This window comes from Charadrius vociferus, unplaced genomic scaffold (assembly GCF_000708025.1).
Source record: "Charadrius vociferus isolate BGI_N301 unplaced genomic scaffold, ASM70802v2 scaffold399, whole genome shotgun sequence".
Lineage (NCBI taxonomy): Eukaryota > Metazoa > Chordata > Aves > Charadriiformes > Charadriidae > Charadrius > Charadrius vociferus.
In genome coordinates this window covers 147,701-161,455 of record NW_009653080.1, presented here as the reverse complement: position 1 = coordinate 161,455, position 13,755 = coordinate 147,701, and the positions used below count along the sequence as shown (strand labels likewise).

At 54.5% G+C, this 13,755-nt stretch overlaps 1 protein-coding gene across 1 annotated transcript in view; it reads left to right on the top strand.

Moving 5' to 3' along the window:
* The window catches only part of ALPK3 (alpha-kinase 3), a 25,616-nt gene that overhangs the window by 10,727 nt on the left and 1,134 nt on the right, over positions 1-13,755 (top strand). Inside the window, exons 4-14 of the mRNA XM_009893138.1 lie at positions 1,306-1,423; positions 2,674-3,694; positions 7,243-9,091; positions 9,744-9,891; positions 11,322-11,449; positions 11,720-11,755; positions 11,878-12,152; positions 12,507-12,595; positions 12,816-13,033; positions 13,233-13,281; positions 13,445-13,743. Of these exons, the coding sequence (XP_009891440.1) occupies positions 1,306-1,423; positions 2,674-3,694; positions 7,243-9,091; positions 9,744-9,891; positions 11,322-11,449; positions 11,720-11,755; positions 11,878-12,152; positions 12,507-12,595; positions 12,816-13,033; positions 13,233-13,281; positions 13,445-13,743 (4,230 nt within the window). The remainder of the gene's footprint in view (positions 1-1,305; positions 1,424-2,673; positions 3,695-7,242; positions 9,092-9,743; positions 9,892-11,321; positions 11,450-11,719; positions 11,756-11,877; positions 12,153-12,506; positions 12,596-12,815; positions 13,034-13,232; positions 13,282-13,444; positions 13,744-13,755) is intronic.

Sequence of the window (13,755 nt, the reverse complement as noted above, 5' to 3'; positions counted from 1 at the left end):
AGTCTTTGTTCCTGGTCTTTCGCTCCTGCTATGGGACTTTCGTAGGAGAAGGTGTAAACTGGGCTCGGGCATTGCTACTGGCTGCCGGCATCTCTGGCTGGTGCCATCAGGAGGCTCCTCACCCTGGAGATGAAAAGGGTCCTGGTCAGCCCTGAAACCTGTGGGAAGTATCTGGGGTGGGTAGGTAGTGCCCTATCCCTGCCCTCTCTCTACTTCTGAGCCATTGAGTCTGGACGCTTTGGACGTTCCTGGGGAGCCCTTGCTGGGCTGTCCATGAGAGCTGACCCCTGCCTTCAGGGTGCTGGGGCCAGTGAGGAGACCCTTGGGGGCTGGTGGAGGTGAGCAGCATGCCGGACTCCTTCACTTTGGCAGCACAGAAAGCCAGCAGGGGCATTTGCAGAAGATAAGCTTTGGATATCTGCCTTGGGGCTTCGAACAACTGTTGAGCGCATCGGCTTAAGGGGAGGCATGATGTGATCATTGAAACTTTTATCCCATGCCCTTAGGGTCAGCTTGGCTGTGCCAGCAGCCCTGTGTGAAGTACAGGAACCAATGCTGGCCACTGGCTTGAGCAGTTTTCTCCTGAAAACGGCTCTTATTCTGAGCTAGAGCTGCCGTTGGTGGGAGATGAGGGCTGTGGCTAGCTCTGGCCCATGTGGGGACACTTCTGCTGATCCGCCACCACCGTTGGTGGCGGGGAACGTGGCTGCGTGCCCGGCCTGCTAGCCAGCCAGTCACACACGTCATGATGTCATTCTGCTGAAAAGGCAGGTGACATCTGTTGTCAAGTGACATTTGTAGGACACCAAGCTGGCTGTGATGCAATCAGGGTTGTTTCTGTTCAATGGAAACTTTTGGATCAGCTTACAGGCTGTGACACTAAGCGAAAGGCTGTGAGCTCCATGGAGGGGCGAATGCCTGTTTTCTAACCTTAGCCTTAGTCTCATCAAAACATGCCTCTTCATATAAAAGTGACAGTATGCTCACCTCCTCCCAGCCAGCGTTACAGGAGATGATCGTGTGATCCGCTCCCCTCTGTTCAGGAATGAAGTGCTGGGATTTTTTTCTCAAAAATAGCCCTATTCCTAGGAGTGATAAAAGACTTGGATAAGCCCATCAGGTTTCCACTCACAATACTTCTGCTGCTGTGTGATTTAAAGAATGCGGTGAGCTGAGAATAACATGTATCCTATTCTGCCGGCGCATTTTGTGTTGCTGTTGATACCTTGTCCCCGCGGGAGCAGGCTTGCTGTGCTTCTGGCTACAATGTTTTGCACCCTGATGTACCATCCATCTCCTCGCCAGGATACCCCCAGCCAGAGGTGACGTGGTATAAGGATGATGAAGAGATGGACCGCTACTGTGGCTTACCCAAGTATGAGATATTCCGTCATGGAAATCGCCACACCCTGCAGCTGTACAAGTGAGTAAAGAAGCTGGATTTGGTGATGGGAGCCCTGAGCATGTTTTCGGTACTTGGAGGAGCGGGCTGTCAGCAGTGATCTCCCCCCAGCACCCGTGCTGGCCCCCTGTGCTCCCCATCGCTGTGATCCTGGCTGTCCCTTCCCCTTCAGCTCTTTGCTTTGATGACTCCCGGATCATCAGTACGAGATCCATCCAGGGAGAGCTGCTGTGGCAGAAGCAAGAGAAAGGTCAGGAGAAATTACTCGCTCTAGAGCCTTCCAGTGGTGGTAGCATTAGGGCTGAGCATTGGGGCTGGACGAACGTGAGCGAAGCACTGGCTGCCTCCAGGGTGATGGTCAGGGAGGCAGGACAGGGACAGAAACAGTTCATAGGAGAGTCATAAGAAAGGGCAAAGAGGGGAAGGGGCTGCAGCCCTTCCCAGGAAGACCTTTCCTAGCTCTCGCCAGGAGGTCAGGGAAGGAAAGTGCTGCTTTGGCACTCTACTGATGGAGCCAAGGGCTTCCATTATCCAGCCCTGACTACCAGCTGCTTTCAGATTTAAAGGAGGACTGTGTTTCTGGAGAGCCAGGCACATCGTGTCCCCAGCAATCAGAGACCTGTTGCAGCTTGGGTCCAGGATTTGGGATGTCAGCCAGGTGTGGCACTGTCTGAAAGTGCAGCATGTTGGTATTGCTGATAGTCCTGTCATCCTCGGCTCTTCTGCTGCCCCGGGCGTGCTCCAGCCTTCCATCTGAGGCTGGCTGACCTCTCTCAGGAGCAGGGATCCCCATGGGCCAGGTGTCCCCGAGGGATGACAGCAGAGACAGCGCGCATGTGCTTGTGCCTGTGAAGCCGGGTGGGAAGGCTTTGGTAAGGCAGTAGGGTGGAGGAAGACCAGGAATGTCATATAGGCTGTGAAGAGCTGAGAGGAGAAGATCCTGCAGAGGAATGTGGCCGAGAACAGTCGGGAAGCCTGGTGCTAGCTGTTCCTCCTCTATCCCAACCCTTGCTTATCAGAGTTACAGCCCAGGGAGGAGCTGGGCACTGATTTAATATCCAGCTTGCTTATCTGCTAGTGCTGAGAACAGGCAGAGCCCGGGGAAGGAGGCTGGCCCCAGGCCTCCAGACCTACCACGGGCACCTCAAGGGCCATGCCTTCATCTTCTGGCCCCTGTGGAGTATGAAGTGGGAGAGCGTGCATGCCTGTGTGCCCAGCAGTAGTCCTTGGGGGAGGGTGGACAGGTCTCATGCAGAGCTTTTGGTTTCCAGGTGCCGAGAGGAAGATGCAGGCATTTACCAAGCCTCAGCTAGAAATAACAAAGGCATCGTGTCTTGCTCTGGCGTGCTGGAAGTGGGAACCATGACGGAGTTCAAAATCCATCAGAAGTGGTTTGACAAAATTAAGAGAAAAGCTGAAGAAAAGCTACGAGAGATAGAACAGGGCAAGAAACGAGGGAAAGAAAATGTGGAGGTGGAGAAGTTGCAGGGAATGAGCCCCGATCGGCTTCAGAGAAAGCGGAGGCTGGCCAGGGATCTGAATCTCCGCTCCGGAGCCTCTCAGTGGGAGAAGGAGGATGCAGCAAAAGTGCACGTCGCCGATTCTCAGTCCAGATTACACGAGGATATTGCTGAGCCGAAGGAGCAGCCGGTTGGTGTGAGGACAGGCTTTCCAAACAAACTGATAGCACCTTTGAAAGCAGAGGTGACCACCAATGGAGATACCTCTTTAGAAAGTGTGGAGGAGAATGGGAATGGCTTTCTCGCATACATCTATGAGACAGTGGAGGACCTAGCAACTAAGCCGATGACCAAAGACTCTGCAGCTAAAAAGAAAAAGAAGGTGGAGGCTCCTCCAGCAGCAAAGCAGGAAGCTTCAAAGCGAGACGAAAGTGGGCGAGACAGGGCCAACCCCTCTCCAAATCCAAGGTTTGCCCCTCCCGTCCCCTTATTTAGGAATGCACATTTGAGGGTGGCGAATGATCAAGAAGTGGAAAACAGCCCAAAAATCAAAGAGCCCGGGAAAGCTGTGAATAACGACACTAAAATCAATGGCGACGTGCATTTCTCTTTGAAAGAGATGTATTTTGATAATCAAGTAAAGCCGGCAGCAGGGAAGGAGGAGGCGGGAGCCAAGGAAGAGGCTGCGAGCGAGGCTGCCCTGCAGCCTGTGGCAGTCGGCAGACAGACAGAGGATGCTCCGTCGTCCTCGGAGGTGTTGGAGGCAGGACCTGTGCTGTCCGAGGGACAGAGTGGCCAGCACCAAGCACAGACGTCGGAGGGAAACAGAGCCGTCAGTCCAGAGGTAACTAGGACAGAGAGCAGCCAAGGCAGGGCTTGCAACAGGAAAATATTCATGTTGTATTGTGGCACCAGCCCTGGGAAGGCTGCGTTTACCCCGCGGGAGCTGCTGCCGAGGCTTCATAGGTCTCCACCGGCAAAAGCACCCAGGAAGAAAGGCTCACTGGGGTTTGTGTGCCCAGACGGCAGAACTTCCACCCCATCTCCAAAGAAATGTCAGACGAGGTGGTGAGGAGAGATGTACGTCAGGGCCCTCCGGCCGAGCAGCTGGTCTCCGGGTAGCCTGGGGCGTGCTGTGAGCTCTCCTGTTTAATCGGCAGGCTGACCTCATGCAAAATGTTTCCAAATCAGTTAAGCAGGCAGCACTGAATGGTTATTTATAGTTGGGGGTGGATGCCTTGTGCGTACGACAGGCAGCGAGACTGATGACATCTGTTCAGTTTAGCAATTGAGCCTGAGCTTCAGCCGGCAGTTAATGAGCCCCCCCCATGCAAATGAGCGCGGTGTGCCAGGTACGCCACGTGAGCTGCGCCGGGCAGGGCGCTGAATTTTGTTTACAGTGCAACATGTATACAGTAGATCTGGGCTGTTTTTTTGGCTCTCCCCTGTTGGAAAAACTCTGTTGTAAGACTCATTGTGGTGGTGATGCAGCGCCAGGGCACAGCACCTGCTGCTGACCCTCACTGCATCTTTTAGTCAACTTCTATTTCTGTCACTTAACCTGAAGCATTTTCCATGAAAATGTTAGGCTGGAAGCTACCAGTCTTTTTTTTTTTTTCTTCCTTTTTTTCTTTAATGACCCCTCTTGTGGTAAAAGGTTCTCTGAGTCCATTTGCAAGTGCCATCAGGATTTATTTGGCATTTGAGCTATGGTAGGTGCACGCTTTCAGTACAGACCAAGGCTCTTCAGAGGAGGCACTCTGGGTGCAGCATATTTTCCTTGGCAGGTAATGCAAATATTTAAGGATGTGGAAACATCCACGATGTAGAAAGTGGGACTACTGGGTGCTCCAGTGAAAAAAAAAAAAATTCCTTTCTTCCTCTTCTAAATTTCTCTTAGGTAGGAGCGCCATTTACAAGTAAGAGACCTGCTGTGTTACGCAGTGAAGCGAGTGTCTGGGTCCTGGACTTGCCACAGTGCAGCGCCCTGAACCCATCTTTAACCTCACCCATCAGCATCAGCCATATTGCTGCAGAAATTATTGCTGTGCATGCAAGCCCATGGCAAAGCAATTCGTTTTCTCCCTCTCTGCTCATTTTTACACCCCTTTCTCTTAAGGAGGGTAGAAAGTGTTGGTGTGTAGCTGCCAGGCTTGGGCTGTCATCCCTGAGCCTTTGACATGGATCAAGGCATTTTCCTCTTCAAAACCCCACTCACTGAGGGAAACGTGTAACTTGTCGGCTGGTGTGCCTTTGAGTAGACAAAAGGGAGTGCTTTTGATTTGAATTTGAATGCTTCAGCTACTTGGTGATGCTGGGGAAAGTGCTCAGGCTTTTGTGTGACCAAATAAGCTATTTTAAAGCCCTTTACAGCTGACTCCCATCGTGTTTGAGGATATTTTCACTCCCCAGGACACAGGTTGCTTGCCTTTTTCTTTTTTATTCTTTCCCTTAAACAAGACGGGGGTCGTAGTGTGAGTGTTTTCCTGGCCTTGGGTCCTAGCTGGGCCTCATGCTCAGGGCTTCTCTTTTGAGCTGGATTTATCCATAGCGGAAGGGCTTTGCAAAATGCCAGGCTCTGAACCTCCTCACGCACAAAAGCAGAGAATAAACGAGATTTGCATGATCATCATTCTTGCTTAACTTCAAAACTGATGATTTTATTGCATTTCTTTATATATCCCTAGTTTGAGTGTTTTACTTAAGGACAGATGCTTTTCTGAAATGCTCCCAGAAAGCTTTTCTGAATAAGCTTTACTTCGTGCGCCACTGAGAAGCGAATTTCCCCCAAGCCTCAATTCCTCTTCAGCCAAAGAGATATCCCCATTGACCCGCACCATTGCGTAGAGCCCCTTCTGTGCAGCCATCTGAACCACCAGCCCTGGTCCACCTCCAGCCCCCTTGGGAGGGGAGGTGGGCTGGCTTGGGAGGAGAGGGACCAGGGCTGACCCTGCGGTTCCATTGAGCTCTGTCCATCCCCATCCCATTCCCTGCCACCGAGGATCAGATACTATGGTAAAACCCAGGGGGTTTTCACTGCGTGAAGCCTGTTTGTCTTTTAAAACAAAACCTTTTAAACCTGAGCACTGGGATACTCTGTGTGGTGACGCTCAGGCTAGGGACGTGGCTCTAGGGGAACAGCAGCAGGGACGTGTGGCTTTTGGGGGTGCCTGTGCCACACTGTGAACTGGGGCTCTTTTCTGCACTCCCTGTGTGCAGAGACACAAACTGCCCGGCCTTTGGTGTCCTTTGGAGTCTACCAAGGAAGCAGACTTGAATTTTGTGTGCAGGAATGGCCCCCCAATGCTGCTTCTCCCACCCCAGTCCTCTGATAGTCACTTTGTCATAACAGTTGCTTGGGGAAGGGCTTGTGGAGAGACTGGCGTTATCTTTCCTGGTTTTTCCAAGCATTCAGACGAAGCTGAAGTGGCACAAAATAGAAGGGCTAAGTGCCACAGCCCTCCTTTCCCATGCACCTCATTTTGGAGGCTTAAAGCTGAAGTCAAGAGACCTCAGGAGAAAATCCTTAGCAGCAGATTCTCTGGGATGGAAGGGGAACCTGTTGCGTGCATGCTCCCTTCCCATGCGGTTGTCCTGATGTTGCTAACTGAGCATCAGCCGGGCACAGCGTGTATCAGCGGTGTTGCTGCCTCCCCCAAGCCTGATCCTACAAAAATAGATAGTGCCCCTTGGCTGGAGGATTTCGCCAGATCTCCTCGGGATAAAGCTCAGCCGTCACAGCGGGCAGCTTGCTGAAACGTCTGCTGGTGTGCAGCTGCAGTCGGAAACATTTGAGCTTCCCGAATGTCAAAGAAACAGGATGGTCGAATAGCGCAGATAACGTCACGGTGTACAGTTTCGCTATAAATCATTTGGGCAGCCTCATCCAGATAGTGTGTGACATGCCGATAGCCCCATCTCAGAGTGGAGATTGCAGATATAATATAGGGGGAGCACTGAGTCTTAAAAAAGAGCAAGAAAATTATACAAGGTCTCGGCAACGGCTGGTGAAAATGGCAAGTTTTGCTCCTTGGGAAGGCGCCTTGTCAGAGGAGGTTGAATTAACAGCCATTGAATGTTTTAGAGAGGCAGATCTCCTCCCTCTTTGTGCACAACCAAGGCATTGAAAGGCAGAAGAGTTGGAGCTCATTAAAAGAAAAAACTTTTTGTGCAGAATGACAGGGGCTGTGGGACCCACTGCCGCAGGATGACGGCGAAGCCAGGAGGCCCTGGATGAATGAGTATCAGCGATACCAGGTTAATACTTATGATTCAAGCAGAAGTTGGGCAGTGCCATATGGTATAGATGGACCACAAGCACCGCTGAGCAGACCCAGGCAGTAAAATGAGGTTAATTTTCTATTTTCTTTTTATGACTAGGTTGCAGCAACAGTTGGACAGCCTGCTAGTGGCCTAAAACATCTGGTGTCTGGTCCAACCGGAGAGACTGGTCAGCAAGCCAACAAATTAGAGGAGCTCAGGAAAGAGACGCCTGTAGGCCAGGAGCCCAGGGGGTCTGGGAGAAGAACGAACCCTCGGCTGAGGCTTCAGGAGCCACCAAAGCCACCAGCACCTTCTCCAGACCACGTGCAGCCCCGCGAAGAACACCTTCCCTCTAGGACGCAGGCAGAAGGACATTCCCATGCTCTCGAGGGCAGCGAGACCCGGCAAGGACTGTCAAATCAAAAGGACAAGAGCCAAGGTGAGGAAGAGCCATTGCTAAAGAAAACAAGTCCTCCAGAGCCTGGAGAAAACACTCCTCTTGAGAAAATCACACATTGGACAGCAGTAGAGGATGGGAAGAGCAAAGAGGCAGGAGCAGAGCTGTCTGGGAGCCGTCCCGGTGCAGAGGCAGGACGGAGCAGTGCGAAGGAGCCATCTCCTGGGACTGCACGTGGGGAGGTGGGAGCATCTTTGGGGCATCAGGAGCCTGAAACAGCAGCTCCTGCCTCAGTTCGAGTTGCCAAGGAAGGGCCGCTTCCTGCTCCTGCAACGGGGGCGGCGGTGGCTCAGGACCCACCACTTGCAGCTCACGGCGCCCCAGGGATGGAGGCTACAGCGGGGGTGGTCCTGTCTGGAGCCCAGCTGCTGCCTCCTGCGAGCAGAGAAATGGAAATCAAAAAGGCAGATGGATCTGCCCCGCAGCAGAAGTTTCCAGCCAGCACGTTAGGGAAGGAGAGTGCCAAGCCGGTGCCTGTGGGACCTCAGGGGAAGGATGGAGGAGAGCAAACAGCCACAGCTCCACACCAGGAACTGGCAGCACCTTCTGGCACTTTTGAAGGAGTCGCTGAGGTTCAACCACAAGTCCCGCTGGTCCTGCCTAGCCCTGCGAGACCTCAGGAGATGTCTTTGGAGGAGAAGATGCAGCACAAAAACCTTGTTTCATCCTTGAAGAACTATCTGCTCCTGCTTTTAAAAATGTCAGATAGCAGTAAGGATGCCACGAAGGAAGACACTGACCCCAGGGAGAAGGAGCAGCCCGATGCAGAGGAAGCTGTACTCCCAGAGATAGGCATTGCAGGCTTGAGCCCCCGCACCTCAAGGAGAGTTTTGGAAAAGGTACAAAACAATCAGCTCTTCCAGACAGCAGAAAACTTGCCTCTGACCCCCAGGACGTCCAGGCGGATCACGGGCATGATCAATGAGGAATTTGTTACCAGCCAGGAGATGCTGGCTTGCAGGCCTGTGCCACCAAAGAGACGTACACGGATCGCTCCTGAGGCGGAGGGGCCACCCCAGCTCTCAGTGCCTGCCATCGTGGTGGGCAGCACGCTGGCAGCGGGAGCAGGGCAGCCTCCTAACAATATTTCTGATTTGCCTCCAGCAAGCCCTGAGAAAGCAAGCCCTGGTGACCCTCTGGCAGCACTACCTTGTGCTACACCAGAGGAGCTCGCCTCTGGGGCCCGGCGCAAAATATACCTGCCAAAAACCAAGCAGGTAGGGGAGGAAGAGGAGGCAACCCCAGAGAGCCAAGGGCATGGGAGAAGTCCTACCGTTTCGCCACGGCAATCCAGGAAGAGTGCGGCCCTGTTGCAGACGCCTGCCCTGGCTCCATCCCCTCCTGCAGAGCAGCGGTCACCAACCCTCACGAGGAAGATGGCCACGTTGGAGGTTCCTAAGCTGTATGAGGAGCCCACAGGTGACAGCAGTGGTGACCACGAGGTCCCTGAAGATGCTAAGCCAGAAGCACAGCCAGCAGAGTCCAAGAAAGCAAATAACCCATTTAAAGGTAAGGAAAGAAATAATCCCCACGAAGCATGTTTCCGTGTTGCCTACAAAGGGAGCCTGGCCAACTGAGCCGGTGATAGTTGGGGCCACGTGAGTTTTATGCATTTGCAGGGTTTTCAGCATCACCCTTTGGCCGTGTGAAAGCCAAAAGTCTGCCCCCAAGACTTCTTCTGTAGCGCAGGGAGGGTGGAGGGAACGCAAGAGACAGCAGCACTGAGACTGGCTGTCCCCACAGCCGTGTCTTCCCTGGCCAAAAGAATCATATCATCCTCTTGTTCGTGATATGTGTGTCCTGGTCCTCACCATGCCTCATGCTGGCCGGGGGTCCAGTGGGCATCAGCGGGGTGCACGCTCCTTTTCCACGTCCATGGTCGATGCTAATTTGATCCCTTGTGGCATCAAATTAGAAAAGGCATAATCCTGGTGTTGGTATTGCGGTGCTGCGCTGTTGAATTTGTATCACTTGTATCACTTGTATCCCGCCGTATTTATCCAAATGGAGCTCTGAGACCTTCCCCGGGAAGGCAATGTTATATCAGGCAATACCCAACACCAAAGTCCTAAGCAGCAGCGCTGGGGTAGGCTGGCCTGTCCCTGGAGCTGCAGCCAGCACTGTGTGTCTCACCATCGATCTCTTTGCACCCTGTCCTTAGCTCCACAGGTGATTCGTAAGATCAGGGCAGAACAATTTTCCGATGCGTCAGGAAACCTGAAACTTTGGTGCCAGTTCTTCAATATTTTGAGTGATTCTAAGCTGATGTGGTACAAGGACGAGATCCCTGTAGCAGAAGCCCAGAGGAGGTAACCCGCCAGCTCCGCTTCGTTGTAGTCCTTGTGCATAGCCCTGGGTTCGTGTGTTAAATCCAGCGCCTTGCGTTTACTGGGGTGAAGATGCCCCTTCTGTTAGGCTGCATGGGAAGCTCATTGCATGGCAAGGTACGTTGTGAACTTTATCTTCTCAGTGCCCAGCGAGGGAGGGATTGCCCAGATGGGGAATTGCTGCCAAATTTGTCCTACTGATGCTCCATCTGGTGCCTGGCTTATGGGCTGATGCTTTGAGTAGCAGAGCCCTGGGGAGGGCAGGGGCTGACCCCGAACCTCGGGGAGGGCAGGGAAGGTGCTGTGCCCATCTCAGAGTTTGAGAGCTGGGTATGAGCTGCAAAAACTGGGACCCCAAGTGATACATGTGAGGGTGGCAGCTGCGCTGGGAGGGTCTGTGCACTGCACCCAAGCAGGTGCTTCCATGCAACCACCACTGGGAAGCACCAACAGGGAGAAAGCAGCTCTGCTGTGCCCTCTCTGTCCCTTGGTACTGCCCTTGCACAGGGAGACCGTGTTCGGACATCTCTGTTTGGGTGGCTTGCTGTATCCTGGATGCTCCTTTCGGTGCATTATGGAGAGCGACTTGTTCTCAAGCCCAAGGGAACTTGTGTGGGAGCATCATCCACCTTGGGTAGGATTTGCATGATGCCTTTGAGTGTCCCTTGAACTCCTTTTGTAATGAGCAGGCAGAAGGAGGTGCTTCTGGGGCAGAAACAATCTCCTACAGCAGATATTTGAGCTGGGGCAGGTGGATCAGGAGTGGCCATTGCCTTCTAGCTGACCAGAGCAGAGCTGGCTTAGGCAGTGGGTCTCAGGATGAGGGTCCCACCTCTCCCCTCTGTGGCCCGTCATCCCCTTGCTGGTTGACGTTGGCCATGCGGGGCAGAAACGGGCCTTTGGTTCTTGTGGAGACCCATCTGCCCACTGTGTCATCACCTTGGCTAGAGGGGCTGCCAGCCCAAAGCTTGGTGCTGCAGGCTGGAGAAGACCATCAGCCTGCTGATACAGAAAGGGGCAGGCTGCAGGATGGGGAGTACTGTCTGCCCTCATTTATGAATGGCTGAAAATGAAGCTGGACACCCCCGTGGCCATTTGGCTTCCAGCCATCCCATCTAGGTGCAGGTCTGTTAGCCCAAGCCTGACTCGGCCACTCAGAGGCAAGTACCTTTATCAGTCTGTAGCCAGATTTTGCAGGGCTTGCCTGGAGGATGAGCATCTCTGTGAGTACACAGACTTCTGGTGCCATGAGGTGCTGGGGAGCAGCCAGGGTGCTCTTGAACTGGCTTCTTCTGTAGCCCTCTTCCAGCTCTCCAAGGACAGCATGGTGCCCACCCGCAGTGCCTGTGACAGGGCTCCCGTGTACCCCCACCTGTCACACGGGGCTGATGCCATTTTCCGGTTTCTTCCAGCGCTGGCGACGAGGGCCAGGCAGCCTTGGCTGTCGTGCAGGCATCCCAGAAGGACTGCGGGGTCTACCGGTGTGTGATCACCAACGAGTACGGCACTGACTCCACTGATTTCCTGCTCAGCCCAGAAGGTGAGGAGCCCTCAGCAGCCTGGCAGCTCTCCCGGCTGCCGGCGTGTGCCGTGGGGCAGCATGGCAAGCCACGAAAAGGGCTTGGTGGCAGGCTGCAGAGGGTGAGCCTTGCATGCCCCAGACACCACCTCTGCGAGGTTCATCTGCCTCCACCTGCTAATTTATGATTCACGCCGTCCTCCTTGCCATCCCTCGGTGTCCCACCTGCCTGTGGGGCAGGGTGGGATCCCGGCAAGCCCTTGACAACTCTTTGCTTTGTGTCTCCTCTAGTGCTGTCAGGATTTGTCTTGCGGGAAGAGATCGAAGGTAAGGGCCATGTGCTGATGAGCTGCAACTGCTGCCCCTTGCTGCATGGGGTGCAAGCAGCTCTGTGGTGGGGGCAGGACGTGCCCCCGTTGTCCCCCCTCACTAGCTCTTCCCTCCGCCAGTTGGAGAGGAGATTGAGATGACGCCCATGGTGTTCGCAAAGGGCTTGGCTGACGCAGGCTACTGGGGGGATAAGCTCTTCGGGCGCGTGGTGAGCGAGGACGTGGAAGTGGGTGCCGGTTTCCTGCGCAAAGCCTGCCGTGCCAGAGCCATCTACGGCCTGGAGCCCATCTTTGAGTCTGGCTGCACCTGTGTCATCAAAGTGCACAATTTCATTGTCTTTGGGACCAAGAATGAGAACAGCCTCATCGAGAAGAACTACGATATCACCATCCAGGTGGGCATCCTTGGGGGGCACCGTCCGCCTGTCCCCACCACTCCTTCCCCATCTGTCTGTGCCATGGTGCCCAGCTCTGTGCCCATTTCTTTATTCACGTCCACTTTTCTGAATGCTCTTGGAGGGGTCGGGCCATCCCAGCCGGCTGGTGATGTCCTTGTTGTTCTTGCCTTCAGCTCTTCTCTCTGAGCAACATGGAGCTGCCTGGAGCTTTTCTGTCACTCCTCCTTTGATCACTGGGACAGGAAAACAACTGGCAGTGGTCCCAAGGGATACCTTGCTGGGTGGGGGTTTCCTGGGGAAGCGTTGGTGTGAGGCAGGACAGGGCCCTGACTCTCCTGCTTGCGTCTCCAGGAATGCAAAATCCAGAATTCCAGCCGCGAGTACTGCAAGATCTTTGCTGCTGAGGCACGAGCCGTCCCTGATTTCGGAGCGGTGCCCGAGTAAGTAAGGTGCTGCAGCTCCACTGGCTTCCCATGCTGGCAGAGCACCCTGGGGGATGGCAGCACGCTCTTCTGCCACCCTCACGTAGGAGGAATACGGGAGGGGAAGGCAGTGGGGAAAGGCAAAAGCCCGGGTTGCACACGGCGTTGCGTATCTCCATGTGCTGCGGTGGAAGAGCTTGCCAGCTCATGCTGACCCTGTCTGTGTGCTCCCATGCAGGATAATTCCTCTGTACCTGATTTACCGACCGTCCAACAACATCCCCTACGCCACCATGGAGGAGGACCTGGGCGGGCCCTGCCAGCAGTACTGTGTCACCGAGAGAGACGGCAGCTTAGTGGCACGAGACACCTCGGAGATCGTGCTCAAATGCTGCACCTTCCAGCATTGGGTCTACCAGTGGACAAATGGAAACATCCTCGTGACTGACATGGAAGGTAAAGGGGTCTCCTGTCTGATCCCTGTGGTCCTTCACCACTTTCTGGCCTGCAAAAGGAGGAGGAAAAACCCCAACCTTGTCCTCCTGCCTCTCTCCCCACGTGCCATGGAGCCCAGCTCCCAGGGCGATGACCTCCCCTTTGTGCCCGTGCCCGTCCTTTTCTGGGCAGAGGCTGGTTGTCCTCCCTTTCATTGCAGGAGTGGGCTGGAAGATGACCAACGTGCGGATCGCTACCAACCTGAAAGGGTGAGTGACCCCAAGCTGCTGGCGCAGGGTGGCCTTGGCTGTCCCCAGCTCCGCCGCTCACATGGCGAGGGGCCATGGTAGTGAGCGTGGCCGGGCTGCCTCCTCGGCTCTCTGCCCCGGTCTCCTGGTGCAAAGCAGGAGCTGAGGATGGCTGTGTTGGCAGGTTCCAGGGCCTGAAGGAAAGCTGCTTCCCTTCCCTGCTGGAGCAGTTTGCGACCACTCACCAGTGTAACCATTACTGCAGCATCCTCGGCCTGAAGACGCTGGAGCCAGCCAAGCCCAAGGGCTCCAAGAGCCCCTCCATGGGTAGGAAATCTGCCCAGTCCAGCCCCCAGCTCCAGAAGAAGGGGCTGGCGAGTCCCCAGGGGACCCGCAAGGCTGCTGTGAGCCCCAAGAGCTCCCGGAGAGCTGCAGAAACAGGGGAGGCCCTGGCAGCCTCCAAACCAGGGTCAGGAGAGAGCGGCAGGGGAGGGG